Below are 13,276 nucleotides of genomic sequence, written 5' to 3' on the forward strand. Positions count from 1 at the left end.
ACTCAGCTTCTCTGAGTGGAGGCCTGTGACTAGTGGTGTGCCGCAGGCATCGGTGTTGGGTCCATTGTTGTTTGTCATCTATATCAATGATCTGGATGATAATGTGGTAAATTGGATCAGCAAGTTTGCTGATGATACAAAGATTGGAGGTGTAGTGGACAGTGAGGAAGGCTTTCAAAGCTTGCAGAGGGATTTGGACCAACTAGAAAAATGGGCTGAAAAATGGCAAATGGAATTTAACGCAGACAAGTGTGAGATATTGCACATTGGAAGGACAAACCAAAGGAGGACGTAGAGGGTAAATGGTAGGACTCTGAAGAGTACAGTTGAACAGAGGGATCTGGGAATACAGGTACAGAATTCCCTAAAAGTGACGTCACAGGTGGATAGGGTCGTAAAGAGTGCCTTTGGTACATTGGCCTTTATAAATCGGAGTATCGAGTATAAAAGTTGGAGTGTTATGGTAAGGTTATATAAGGCATTGGTGAAGCCGAATTTGGAGTATTATGTACAGTTTTGGTCACCTAGTTACAGGAAGGATGTAAATAAGGTTGAAAGAGTGCAGAGAAGGTTCACAAGGATGTTGCCGGGACTTGAGAAGCTGAGTTACAGAGAGAGTTTGAATAGGTTGGGACTTTATTCCCTGGAGCGTAGAAGATTGAGGGGAGATTTGATAGAGGTGTATAAGATTTTGATGGGTGTAGATAGAGTGAATGCAAGCAAGCTTTTTCCGCTGAGGCTAGGGGAGAAAAAAATCAGAGGGCATGGGTTAAGGGTGAAAGGAGAAAAGTTTAAAGGGAATATTAGGGGGGGCTTCTTCACGCAGAGAGTGGTGGGAGTGTGGAATGAGCTGCCGGATAAAGTGGTTTTTTTAACATTTAAGAAAAACTTGGACGGGTTCATGGATGAGAGGGGTGTGGAGGGATATGGTCCAAGTGCAGGTCAGTGGGACTAGGCAAAAAATGGTTCGGCACAGACAAGAAGGGCCAAAAGGCCTGTTTCTGAGCTGTAATTTTCTATGGTTCTAAGGTTCTACAGAACAAAACTTGTTTAGAAGATACAATTTGATTTGAATCAATTTGAAAATTGAGATTTTGTGCAGGATAGGATACAGAGTGAGTAGGATACAGGGTGAAGAGTTTTGGACATGTTGGGTGCTAGCAAGCAAGCTATTGCAAAAACAAAATCTGGAGGTGACAAAAGTGTGGGACAAGCGATTTGTTGCCAGGCAATGTTGTGCAGGTAAGTCATCGTGGCAACCGGTAGCATTACAGGATTTGAGGTTTAATTCTGAATGAAATAAGACACCCAAGGTTTTGTGTGGTCTAATTTAGCCTTTGAGTGGCTGGAGTTATGGATGCAATAAGTGAAACAGGAGAAGAGTTTATGGCAGGAGCTGGAACTATTGCTTCCTGTTCCCAGTTCTGGCGGGAGGTAAAACACTAAAAAATGTTTCATAAAAGATAATTCCAAAGACTTTTGCCTAATTGACTAGAATTACTCAGAAGCCACATTGTGTTTTAGGACAGTAAAGATTTTGTTGTATATTTAACAAAGTATTACTAAGTAATTGATGCAGAGTGAAGGTCAATCATGCCCAAATTGACCAAGAGTTGGAACAATGTTAAAACACCAGAACAAATAAACAATGCTTTGTTTAGTTACAGGAACAACAGAAAAATAAAAACGAAACAAGTAAATCTGATGTCTCAACATGTGAAAATTTTCATTCTTAACAGAGACATATTTCATACAATTAGCACAGTAACAGGCAACTTTGCTCAATAGATCTAGATATGCTTTACATGATCCTCCTTCGTCTAACCAGTGAGGATACCCTTCTATTCCTTTCATGAGTTTATTTGTCTCAATTATTCCTTGTGGTAGAAAATTCCATTCTTGCCAGTCTTTGGGTAAAGACATTTCACCCGAATTCTCCATTGAATCATAGAATCCTACAGTGCAGATGAAGGCCATTCAGCCCATCAAGTCTGCACCGAACACAATCTTACCCAGGCCCTATCCCCATAATCCCCATGCATTTACCCTAGCTAGTCCCCCTGACACTAAGTGGCAATTTAGCGTGGCCAATCCGCCAAACTCACACATCTTTTGGACTGTGGGAGGAAACCGGAACACCCAGAGGAAACCCACTCAGACATGGGGAGAATGTGCAAACTCCACACTGTAATAAATCTCACAACACCAGGTTAAAGTCCAACAGGTTTATTTGGTATCATGAGCTTTTGGAGCGCTGCTCCTTCATCAGGTGAGTCACTGCTGGAAGATGGATATCAATTTAAGGACAGGTTGGGCTTGGTTACAATTGCCTGCAAGGATTGAATCACCTGCCAAAATTTACTGGTGAGGCTCCCATATAAATACTAAAATGTGACTGGCACCTGTGCAACTGCACACTGGCAAGGAGCTAATATACTGGGCAGGGGAGAAAGGAGGGAAAAGAATAAGGAGCTTTGCACGATAAGAATTAGACAGACATAGCAATACCAAAGATTTATTTGAAACAACTTTGTTCGTGCCCACATTTCCCAATTGTCAATCAGAAATTATTGTACAGAACAAATATAACATTGATGCAACCCTAATTCTTTATTTAAATATATATATATATATATATATATTGGAACCAAATTTCCCCAAATATCATGAACTCTCCAGCCAGTGACATATTCAACCAGCAGCTCTCACCACCAGTAACCCAAAGAAAAATCTTGTCCTAAAAAACAGTAACATATGCTTGGGTACGATTTTCAAAGCACTGTAATCCTCTAACTCAGTTAACATACATTGTTTATCTTCATTTTGGAGGAACTATTTTATTTGATGTGCGTGTGTGAATAGTGTACTCATTTAAGTAAATTATACTACTAGTTCCAGCATGAGGAAGTCATAGCTCAGAAATATCAGTGTGACACAAAAGCAAATCTCCCTCTTCTCAACAATTTGCCTTGCCCTCTATGCTAGAATACAGTATATTACAAAGTATGTACATTTTTAATTTACTATATTAGTTATTTTGTCCTATTAGAGCTAGTGTTTTACGTACTGAGAGCCTATACTCAGTGGAACTGGATTGAAATCGAAGAAATTTGACATTGGATTAAACCCATGCACCTTACATGAAAGAAAGGTTGTGTCTCACCCGTACTGTAAAGCTCCCCTACACTTTTTTAAGACTTTAGCTGAGGAGTTTACTATTGGTTACTTTAAATGGAGACTCAAGTAACATTTTATCCTTAAACAGCAAAATTGAATCAGCGCACGGCATTTCAATGCATCCAGGATAAAGGTGTCTCCTTCCTGAGTGTCAGGGTCCTCGTGAAATCTACTCAGGAAGCTTCAATCCAGTTGCTAAATGTTATATGCCAACAATTGCCAATCTTATTCAGGAATGGCTCATTTGAAGATGGAAATTTCACATGGTTGAGTAGAGGGTATTTTTTACTAGCTAAAGCGAGGGTAAATTTGGGGAAAAGAAAATAAAGATTTGCATTTATATCCTAATTTTGGAGCCAATTAAGTACTTTTGAAGTGTAGCCAGTTTTGCGTTTAGGAAACATGACAGCCAATTTTGTGCACTGCAAACTCCCACAAGTAGCAACGTGATAACAACCAGATAACAAATTTTTGTGATGGCGATTGAGGGATAAATATTGGCAAGGACGCCAAGGATCACACCCTGTCCTTCTTCGAAATAGTGTCCTGGGATCTTTTACATCCATCAGAGCAGACAGACGGAGCCTTGGTTTAACACTTCGCCCAAAAGATGGCACTTCTGATAGTGCAGCACATCCTCAGTACTGCACTGAGTGTCAGCCTTGGTTTCTGTGCTTTATAATTTTATTTATTAGTGTCACAAGTAGGCTTACATTAACACTGAAGTTACACTGAAGCAATGAAGTTACTGTGAAAATTCCCTAGTCGCCACACTCCGGCGCCTGTTCGGGTACACGGAGGTAGAATTTAGCATGGCCAATGCATCTAACCAGCACGTCTTTCGTACTGTGGGAGGAAACCGCAGCACCCGGCAGAAATCCACACAGACACGGAGAGAGCATGCAGACTCCGCACAAACAGAATTGAACCCAGGTCCCTGGCACTGTGAGGCAGCACTGCTAACCACTGTACCACCGTGCCAGTCAAGGTCTGAAGGAGGACTTGAACCCAGAATCTTGTAATTCAAAAGGTGAGAGAGCTACCACCTGGGCTACAGCTAAGGTTCTTTACCCTACAGCTCATTGTGCTGGACCTGATCTTGTGGGGGGGGGGGGGGGGGGGTTGATCTGGAAAAAGCGAAAAATGTTTCACAACCATCAGCAAACAAGAAAAACAGCTTTAATGTACACAAAGTGGTAAAAGTGATAGAAAGTAGAAGTAAACACATTAACATCAACAGAAGAGGATGTGAAGGGCCTACAGAGCATGGCAAGCATTGAGAGTTGAATATCAGCAGCTTTCTATTCATTACATTAACATAAAAGAATGCTATTACAATTCCACGCGTTAGATCAGCTTCATCACACTGTCAGGCTGGCTCCTTCAATAAGGTCCACATTCATCAGTAAAACATACCTTTCCACATTAAAAAAAACTCAATCTTAATTCTGTGAAGCTGATCTCCTGGATGGTAACTTAAGCAACTTTCACAAAAAGGATAAATCAATATCTTAGACGATGTTTCCTTTGTAGAAGCAAGTAAAAAAAAGAAAACCGATAACGCAGGGAAAGATAGTCTCAAAACTGTGTGAAATGTTTGGACAACGGCAGTATTTTCAAAGGTTTTGTCAGTTCAATCTTTTGAAAATAAGCTCTCCAAGACAGAGCATCTTTTTAACAAAGTCTTGAGGTGTTCAGGCTAATGCAGGCTGATTTCCTGGCGCAAATCGTTTCAAAACATTCCATTAAAAATCGAGAATGTGGGATGCTTGGAAATGATTAAAAGCTAACCAGAGAGATATTGAAGAATGAATATCTGAAAAAAATTAGGTCATCTTACAGAAATTATAGTCATTTATAAATAAGTCACCTAAATCCTTGAAACTTAAAATCACTCCAGTATATTTCAAGCTCTACAACTTCCAAGTTTTCCCCCAGAGAATCATAGAATCCCTACAGTGCAGAAGGAGGCCATTTGGCCCATCGAGTCTGCACCGACCACAATCCCACCCAGGCCCTATTTCCGTAACCCCACATATTTGCCCTGCTAACCCCTCCAACACTAGGGATAATTTAGCATGGCCAATCAACCTAACCCGCACATCTTTGAACTTTGGGAGGAAACCGGAGCACTCGGAGGAAACCCACGCCGACATGGGGAAAATGTGCAAATTCCACACAGTCACCCAAGGCCGGGAATCGAACCCGGGTCCCTAGCGCTGTGAGGCAGCAGTGCTAACCACTGTGCTGCCCTATTAATATTGGATAGTTTCACCTCACCTATTGGACCATTTTACATGTGATGCTGGATAACAATTGGCAGCCAGTGATTTGACAGTGGACAGGATTAAAACTGAGCCCGATCCTTTTCTTAATAAACATCCATAGGTTTATTTTAGTATCATCACTCAACAATAATTTGCCCTCCGTAACCCAGAGATATTGAGATGAATTGTGGTGCACCTAATGGTGTCCATCTTGTCCTGGATTTTGTGATGGTAATGACAGTGAAACCGTTGGCACTCGCAGTGATTCTTCCACCTATACCGACACCAACTGGAGTTTACGCAGGCATAGAGCAACACAGAAGTTGCTGCCAGTGATCTACACTGCTCCAGAGGGTGCCCTGCGGAGGTTACCCCCAGACTGCAATCATTGACAAATTAGCAAGAATTTCCACTCTCATGCTGCTAGTCTTGCTGTAAATACCCTTGAAATCACTTTGCTGAATGAGGTGCAACTGCAGGAAGTGAAGGGGTTTAGCTTGTTCTTACACGAAACACAAAGTTAACATGCAGGTACAGCAAGTAATTAGGAAGGCAAACGGAATCACAGAACCCCTATGGTGCAGAAAGAGGCCATTCGGCCTATCATGTCTGCATCGACTCTCTGAAAGATCATCTTACCCAAGCCCCCCCCTCCTATTCACCAAAAACCTGTGTATTTACCATGGCTAAAGCACCTAACCTATCTTGGGACACTAAGGGGCAATTCAACATGGCCAATCCACCTATTCAGCACAAATTTGGACTGGATGGAAACCAGAGCACCCAGAGGAAACCCGCACAATGGCAGAGCGTGCAAAGTCCACACAGTCACCCAAGGCCGGAATCGAACCTGGGTCCCTGGTGCTGTGAGGCAGCAGTGCCAATCACTGTGCCACCCTATATGTTGATCTTTACTGCAAGTTATAAAAGCAATGGAGTATAAAAGCAGAGAATTCTTGTTACAATTCTACAGGATTTGGGCGTGATGAGGGCCCACTCAGAGTACTGTGCACAGGGAGATATACTTGCATTGGAGGCAATTCAAAGGAAGTTCACGAGGTTATTTCTGGGATGAAGGGGTTGTCTTATGAAGAAAGATTGAACAGGTTGGGTCAATCCTCATTGGATTTTATTAGGAAGAGAGGCAATTTGATTGAAACAGATAAGGTTAAGAGGGGATTGACTGGATAGATGCTGCGAGGATATTTCCCTCATGGGGGAAGGTAGAACTAGGAGCACAGTTTCAGAATAAGGGGTCTCACATTTAATTAAGGAGTTCAACAACACCAGGTTAAAGTCCAACAGGTTTATTTGGTCGCAAACGCCACTAGCTTTCGGAGCGCTGCTCCTTCGTCAGGTGAGTGGGAGTTGTGTTCACAAACAGGGCATATAAAGACACAAACTCAATTTACAGAATAATGAATGGAATGCGAGTCTTTACAGCTAATCAAGTCTTAAAGGTACAGACATTGTGAGTGGAGAGAGCATTAGCACAGGTTAAAGAGATGTGTATTGTCTCCAGACAGGACAGCCAGTGAGACTATCCAAGTCCAGGCAAGTTGTGGGACTTACAGATAGTGTGACATGAACCCAAGATCCCGGTTGAGGCCGTCCTCATGTGTGTGGAACCTGGCTATCAGTCTCTGCTCAGCGACTCTGCGCTGTCGTGTGTTGTGAAGGCCGCCTTGGAGAATGCTTACCCGAATATCAGAGGCCGAATGCCCATGACTGCTGAAGTGCTCCCCAACAGGAAGAGAACAGTCTTGCCTGGTGATTGTCGAGCGGTGTTCATTCATCCATTGTCATAGTGTCTGCATGGTCAACCATGCAGACGCTACGACAACGGATGAATGAACACCGCTCGACAATCACCAGGCAAGACTGTTCTTTCCTGTTGGGGAGCACTTCAGCGGTCATGGGCATTCGGCCTGTGGTATTCGGGTAAGCATTCGCCAAGGCGGCCTTCACAACACACGACAGCGCAGAGTTGCTGAGCAGAGACTGATAGCCAGGTTCCACACACATGAGGACGGCCTCAACCGGGATCTTGGGTTCATGTCACACTATCTGTAACTCCCACAACTTGCCTGGACTTGCAAAGTCTCACTGGCTGTCCTGTCTGGAGACAATACACATCTCTTTAACCTGTGCTAATGCTCTCTCCACTCACATTGTCTGTACCTTTAAGACTTGATTAGCTGTAAAGACTCGCATTCCAATCATTATTCAGTAAATTGAGTTTGTGTCTTTATATGCCCTGTTTGTGAACAGAACTCCCACTCACCTGACGAAAGAGCAGCGCTCCGAAAGCTAGTGGCGTTTGCTACCAAATAAACCTGTTGGACTTTAACCTGGTGTTGTTGAACTCCTTACTGTGTTTATCCCAGTCCAACGCTGGCATCTCCACATCATGTCTCACATTTAAGATAGAGCTGAAGAATTTCATACAATCATAGAATCCCTACACTGCAGAAGGAGGCCATTTAGTCCATCGCATCTGCATCGGCCACAATCCCACCCAGGCCCTATTCCCCATAACCCCATACATTTACCCTAGTTAGTCCCCCTGACACCAAGAGGCAATTTAGCATGGCCAATCCACCTAACCCGCATATCTTTGGTCTGTGGGGGGAAACCGGAGCACCCGGAGGAAACCCACGCAGACACGGGGAGAACGTGCAGACTCTGCACAGACAGTGACCAAAGCCAGGAGTCGATCCCAGGTGTTGAGAGGCAGCAGTGCTAACCACTGTGCCGCCTCTTTTCTGAGGGTTGTGAATCTTTGGAATTCTCCACTGTAGAGACGTGTAAGCTGAGACACTGAATATATTTCAGAGAGAGACAAATTGTTGAACTATAAGGGAGTCAAGGATTATAGGAGACAGGTAGGTAAGTGGAGTTGAGACCATAATCTCCTCATCCATGATCTTATTGAATGGTGAAGCAGGTTCAAGAAGCCATCTGGCCTACTCCTGCTCCTATTTCTTATGCTCCTAAACAGGAATCAAAGTTTATAATTACTGGCAAAATACCCTCACTGACCCTGAAAAGTTAATTTTATATTTATGGAATGTTACATTTTTCCATTGTGGTTAGTATCCATATTTTTAAATTCACGGGTTGTTGATAAATATTTTAGCTTTGATTTTAATCCAATCAAAATTATTTAATTCACTTTGTGAAAATTTAAATTGAAATTAATCAGTGCTTCCTGGTTCACTGTCTGTGATAATGCTTTAATGTGACTGGCTGCTCTCTCTGCTGACATCACTAATGTTGGATGCCTGGAGATCCACTTGACTTGGAGCCGGCCTTAAACGGTTATTGGGAATGGGGGAAGTCCATGCTGGATCTTTGTAGGCTGCTTTCTTTGGAGGTCAAAGGCAAAGGTCGCTACCTCGCCAGTGCCAGAAAATTCCAGACTCTTGCGTACCCTACAGCCTGGTTTCAAAAACATAGATAATCAAAGATTTAACTTCAGTGAAATATACCTGACTGCATGAGGTGGGAAAAGGTCACAGTATATGTAGCAAAAGTCATTAATTGGAAACCAAAAATGGCTTCTGATCCCATGTTTTTAAACAGGTGAAAGTGTGTGTTTCTGCTGAAATATTGTCTTCTGGCTGATGCACTTTATAATTCTCTTTGTTGATGCCCTTTACATTTAGCCAGAGCTAAATTTAGCCAGAGCACAGTGGTTAGCACTGCTGCCTCACAGCACCAGGGACCCGGGTTCAATTCCGGCCTCGGGTCACTGTCTGTGCGGAGTCTGCACATTCTCCCCGTGTCTGCGTGGGTTTCCTCCGGGTACTCCGGTTTCCTCCCACAGTCCGAAAGATGTGCTGTTTAGGTGGATTGGCCGTGCCAAATTCTCCCTCAGTGTACCCGAACAGACGCCGGAGTGTGGCGAATAGGGGATTTTTCACAGTAACTTCACTGCAGTATTAATGTAAGCCGACTTGTGACACTAATAAATAAAACTTTTACGTAGATGCCCTCGGGGAAATATAAATCTTTTTCCAAAGCTTTGCACCAACAACATTTTTCTTCTCTTCCCCACCCCATACAGAAATTCTCTTTTAACGTTTACCTATCTGGAATTGTGAGGATTACAGTTTTTTGTTCATTATAGACAGCCATGATAAGTGATGGAGTGCTCCTGCCATGCGTGCAGAGGGGCCCAATGCTACAGATGAAGAGCTCAGAGGTAGGTGAAATTTACTCTGCCCAGCTGATGCAGCAGATAACACAGGTGATACTTGGACAGACTTCTCCTGGACATTGCTGAATAATGACACCGCAGTAGCCTGAATGGATTCCTTTTGTACAGTTTCAGAAGTGTAGCTGGAAGCTATTGAGAAAAAGAAGAATATTTTATCAATTGATATGCGGTATAATCCGGCAATCAGCATGGAGAAGCACGCTGGAACCGTCTCTACCCATTTCTTGTTCAGCCGAAATGTGATACTCTCAGTTAAACAGAGGGTTGATTTGCTTAGTTTGCTCAAACTTTATTTTCTATTAAAAGAGTGTGATTCAGTAATCTTGGTGTTCGTTTTAATTTCCAGATTACTTGGGAGCAGTTTTGCATTTTCTTCTAAGTTCCTTTAGTTAGGGGATCATGATCAGCACAGGCTTGGCGGGCCGAAGGGCCTGTTCCCCACCCCACCAAGAGATATATTTTGATTGGTGCAAGAAAGGACCACTTCTGAGCATTTATCCCCTTTTTCCAAAACAATTAAGGTCTCTAACTTGCAAATAAAGGAAAGCCAAAGCCTGGGTTACTCTCAAGACTAAAATACTCACTTGCATCTGGATAGATAGGGGAGGCGATGGCCTAGTGGTATTATTGCTAGACCATTAATCCAGAAACTCTGCTAATGTTTTGGGGACCTGGGTTCAAATCCCGCCATGGCAGATGGTGGAATTTGAATTCAATAAAAAAAGAAACTGGGATTAAGAATCTATTGATGACTATGAAACCATTGTCAAAAAACCCATCTGGTTCACTAATGTCCTTTAGGGAAAGAAATCTGCCCTCCTTACCTGGTCTGGCCTACATGTGACTCCAGAACCACACCAATGTGGTTGACTCTCAACTGTCCTTGGGCAATTAGGGATGGGCAAGAAATGCTGGCCAGCCAGCGACGCCCATGTCCCGCAAATGAATAAAACAAAAGACAGGGAATAGAGGGATACAAACGGTTGGTCTAGATAGGACAATGTGATTGGTACAGGCTTGGAGGGTCGAAGGGCCTGTTCCTGTGCTGTACTGTTCTTTGTTCTTGTATCTATGTTTGATACAAATCTATACTGATTTCTTTCTTCACTGTTATATCCACGTTTATTATAATCACAAACTTAAGAACTCAGTTGCCTAAGGAATATGTCAATGAGTAAAGCACAATCCATTGGACTGTTAACTGGAAAGCTACCCTTCCTTCTCCTAAAATGAAGATACGTTGGCTGTGGGTCACAGAGATTCACTGTTTTTCAGGGCAAGTTTCCCTATGGAACTTTTATATGCGCCTCTCTTCCTATACCTCTAAATACCGTGCATCGCTTATAGCCAAGATGACCGTTGCCAATCCCACTCTGATACCTGATGTGACCCTTAAGGTTTTTCCTTTTTCTTTGTACAGCAGCATTTAATCCGTACAACTCAGGAAATCATGGCGGATCAGCATTATAAAATGGTGCATTGATGCTGTGGGTTTTCACTTTCCATGAAAATGTCAGCATGAGGGCCACATTTGGAATGTGCAACTACTGCTTTCTCTACTGAGCTGTAATAACCATCACCGTACACTTATTTCATGGATGAAATTATATACAAACATGTTATCACAAAATAATTATGAATAAGGAAGGCCATTTGGCTCAGTTTAATCATCCATACAAAATGACTCCAAAATTTCCTTTAGGGAAGGAAATGCAACACCTAATTGATTCTTAAATAATTTCAAGGTTTTTTTCTTACCTGGATCATTCTGTCCAAGGGCCCATTACATGTGCTGATCATAAGATAAACCTCCTGATATCGATTCCACATATGCCTTTTGAACATGTGGCAGTAAGTTCCTGTTTCTCCATTTTAATTTGAAGTTATTTTCCAAATTTATCTTTACTATTTAGAACCTTGTAGACCTTGGTAAGGTGGCCTTTTAGCTTCTGCCTTTTCCAGTCTTTTCTTATATCTCACATCATCATGACTGGCGATTAATCTGCCTTCCTTACCCAGTCTGGCCTACATGTGACTCCAGAGCCACAGCAGTGTGGTTGACTTTCAACTGCACTCTGAACAAGGGCAACCAGGGATGGGCAATAAATGCTGGCCAGCCAGCGATGCCCATGTCCCATGAATGAATAGAATGTGGCTCCTATTTATACTGTCAACTAAGTGTCTCACATTCAGTGACCGCTACTGCATCTAGTACTCAAAATAAGCCTCTTACCAAAGCACTACATGCAAGTAAGACCATGAGTCCACTTGACTTGCATTCTACAGTTTAACAATATGGCTCAACATTCAGCTGGTGTTGACTTCCGCTCTGTTCTGGCTGGCCATGCTAATCATCAAGTTTTAGACCCCTAGGTCTTTTTCACCTTCACCCTAAAGCTATTTTAACTGCACTCTTGAAGTGTGTATTCATTAACAAAATGGTTGAAGCCACATTTATGGTCCATTCCTCGTTGCCACATGATGTTAACAGGTTACTCTTTGAGCCATTGCAGTCTGTTCAGTGTGGCCAGTCTTCGCTTTCTACCCACACATTTCACATCTTTCTTTGGCTTAAATTTAATTTTTCATCGTTTTTCCCCAAGTACATCTATTCAATTAAGACCGAGCTAAAAACTTACCTGATCTTCACATGCAACATCTTACCAAATAGTTTATGAAATAAGATAAAGCATTTAGTTATATGGGTGAAAAATCAATAAGATAATTAGTTTCTAATAAAAAAAGCAGTGCCAGAAACCTTGAAAATGAATGATTTAAATAATAAGAAATTTAAGTTATGTTTATACAGATTACTATCTCAATCAAATTTAGAATATGCAAGCTAAAGTATGTGTAATGCACAGCCAATCCTTACAGAAGTGTGTGTAAATTGTGATGTACAAGATAGAATCTACATTTGAGCAATGACAAGAACAAGGTATCTTTATTTGGCTATAATCTACATACTATATGTCTTAAACAATACTTCAGAGAGAGCAATTTACCCGTCTCAACCTGAGCGCCAATTGTCTCTCTTGGTAGAGGTTTGGTTAATTTGATTACTCCAAATAGTAGCTTCACATGTGCGACTGAGCAGAATTGGAATATCATTTTAAAACAGCTCTGACCATGCTGTACAATTGCAGTATTTAGAGCTCCAATATACTTCAATATCACCTCCTGATAGCAGCATTAAGGAAAATTCCAAGGCTTTTTATACATAAATAAAGAGCAAGAAGGTAGCCAGGGAGAGGGTTGGCCCACTCAAGGACAAGGGAGGGAATCTATGCTTGGAGCCAGAGGAAATGGGCGAGGTATTAAATGAGTACTTAGTGTCAGTATTCACCAAAAAGAAGGACTTGGTGGATGAGTCTGGGAAAGGGTGTGTAGATAGTTTGAGTCATGTTGAGATCAAAAAGGAAGAGGTATTGGAGTTCTTGAGAAACATTAAGGTAGACAAGTTCCCAGGGCCTGATGGGAAATACCCCAGAATACTGAGAGAGCCAAGGGAGGAAATTGATGGGGCCTTGAGAGAAATCTTTGTATCCTCACTGGCTACAGGGGGGTCATGATGTGGAGATGCCGGCGTTAGACTGGGGTAAGCACAGTA

The 13,276-nt window shown here is 42.3% G+C and overlaps 1 protein-coding gene across 1 annotated transcript in view; it reads right to left on the reverse strand.

Moving 5' to 3' along the window:
- Window positions 1-4,688: 4,688 nt before the first annotated feature.
- The window catches only part of tdrd5 (tudor domain containing 5), a 67,505-nt gene continuing 58,917 nt past the window's right edge, over window positions 4,689-13,276 (reverse strand). The window contains exons 18-19 of the mRNA XM_078239897.1: window positions 9,667-9,795; window positions 4,689-4,702 (exon numbers count right to left, since the gene is read on the reverse strand). Coding sequence (XP_078096023.1) covers window positions 4,689-4,702; window positions 9,667-9,795 — 143 coding nt within the window. The remainder of the gene's footprint in view (window positions 4,703-9,666; window positions 9,796-13,276) is intronic.

This window comes from Mustelus asterias, chromosome 23, assembly GCF_964213995.1.
Source record: "Mustelus asterias chromosome 23, sMusAst1.hap1.1, whole genome shotgun sequence".
In the NCBI taxonomy this organism is placed as follows: Eukaryota; Metazoa; Chordata; class Chondrichthyes; order Carcharhiniformes; family Triakidae; genus Mustelus; species Mustelus asterias.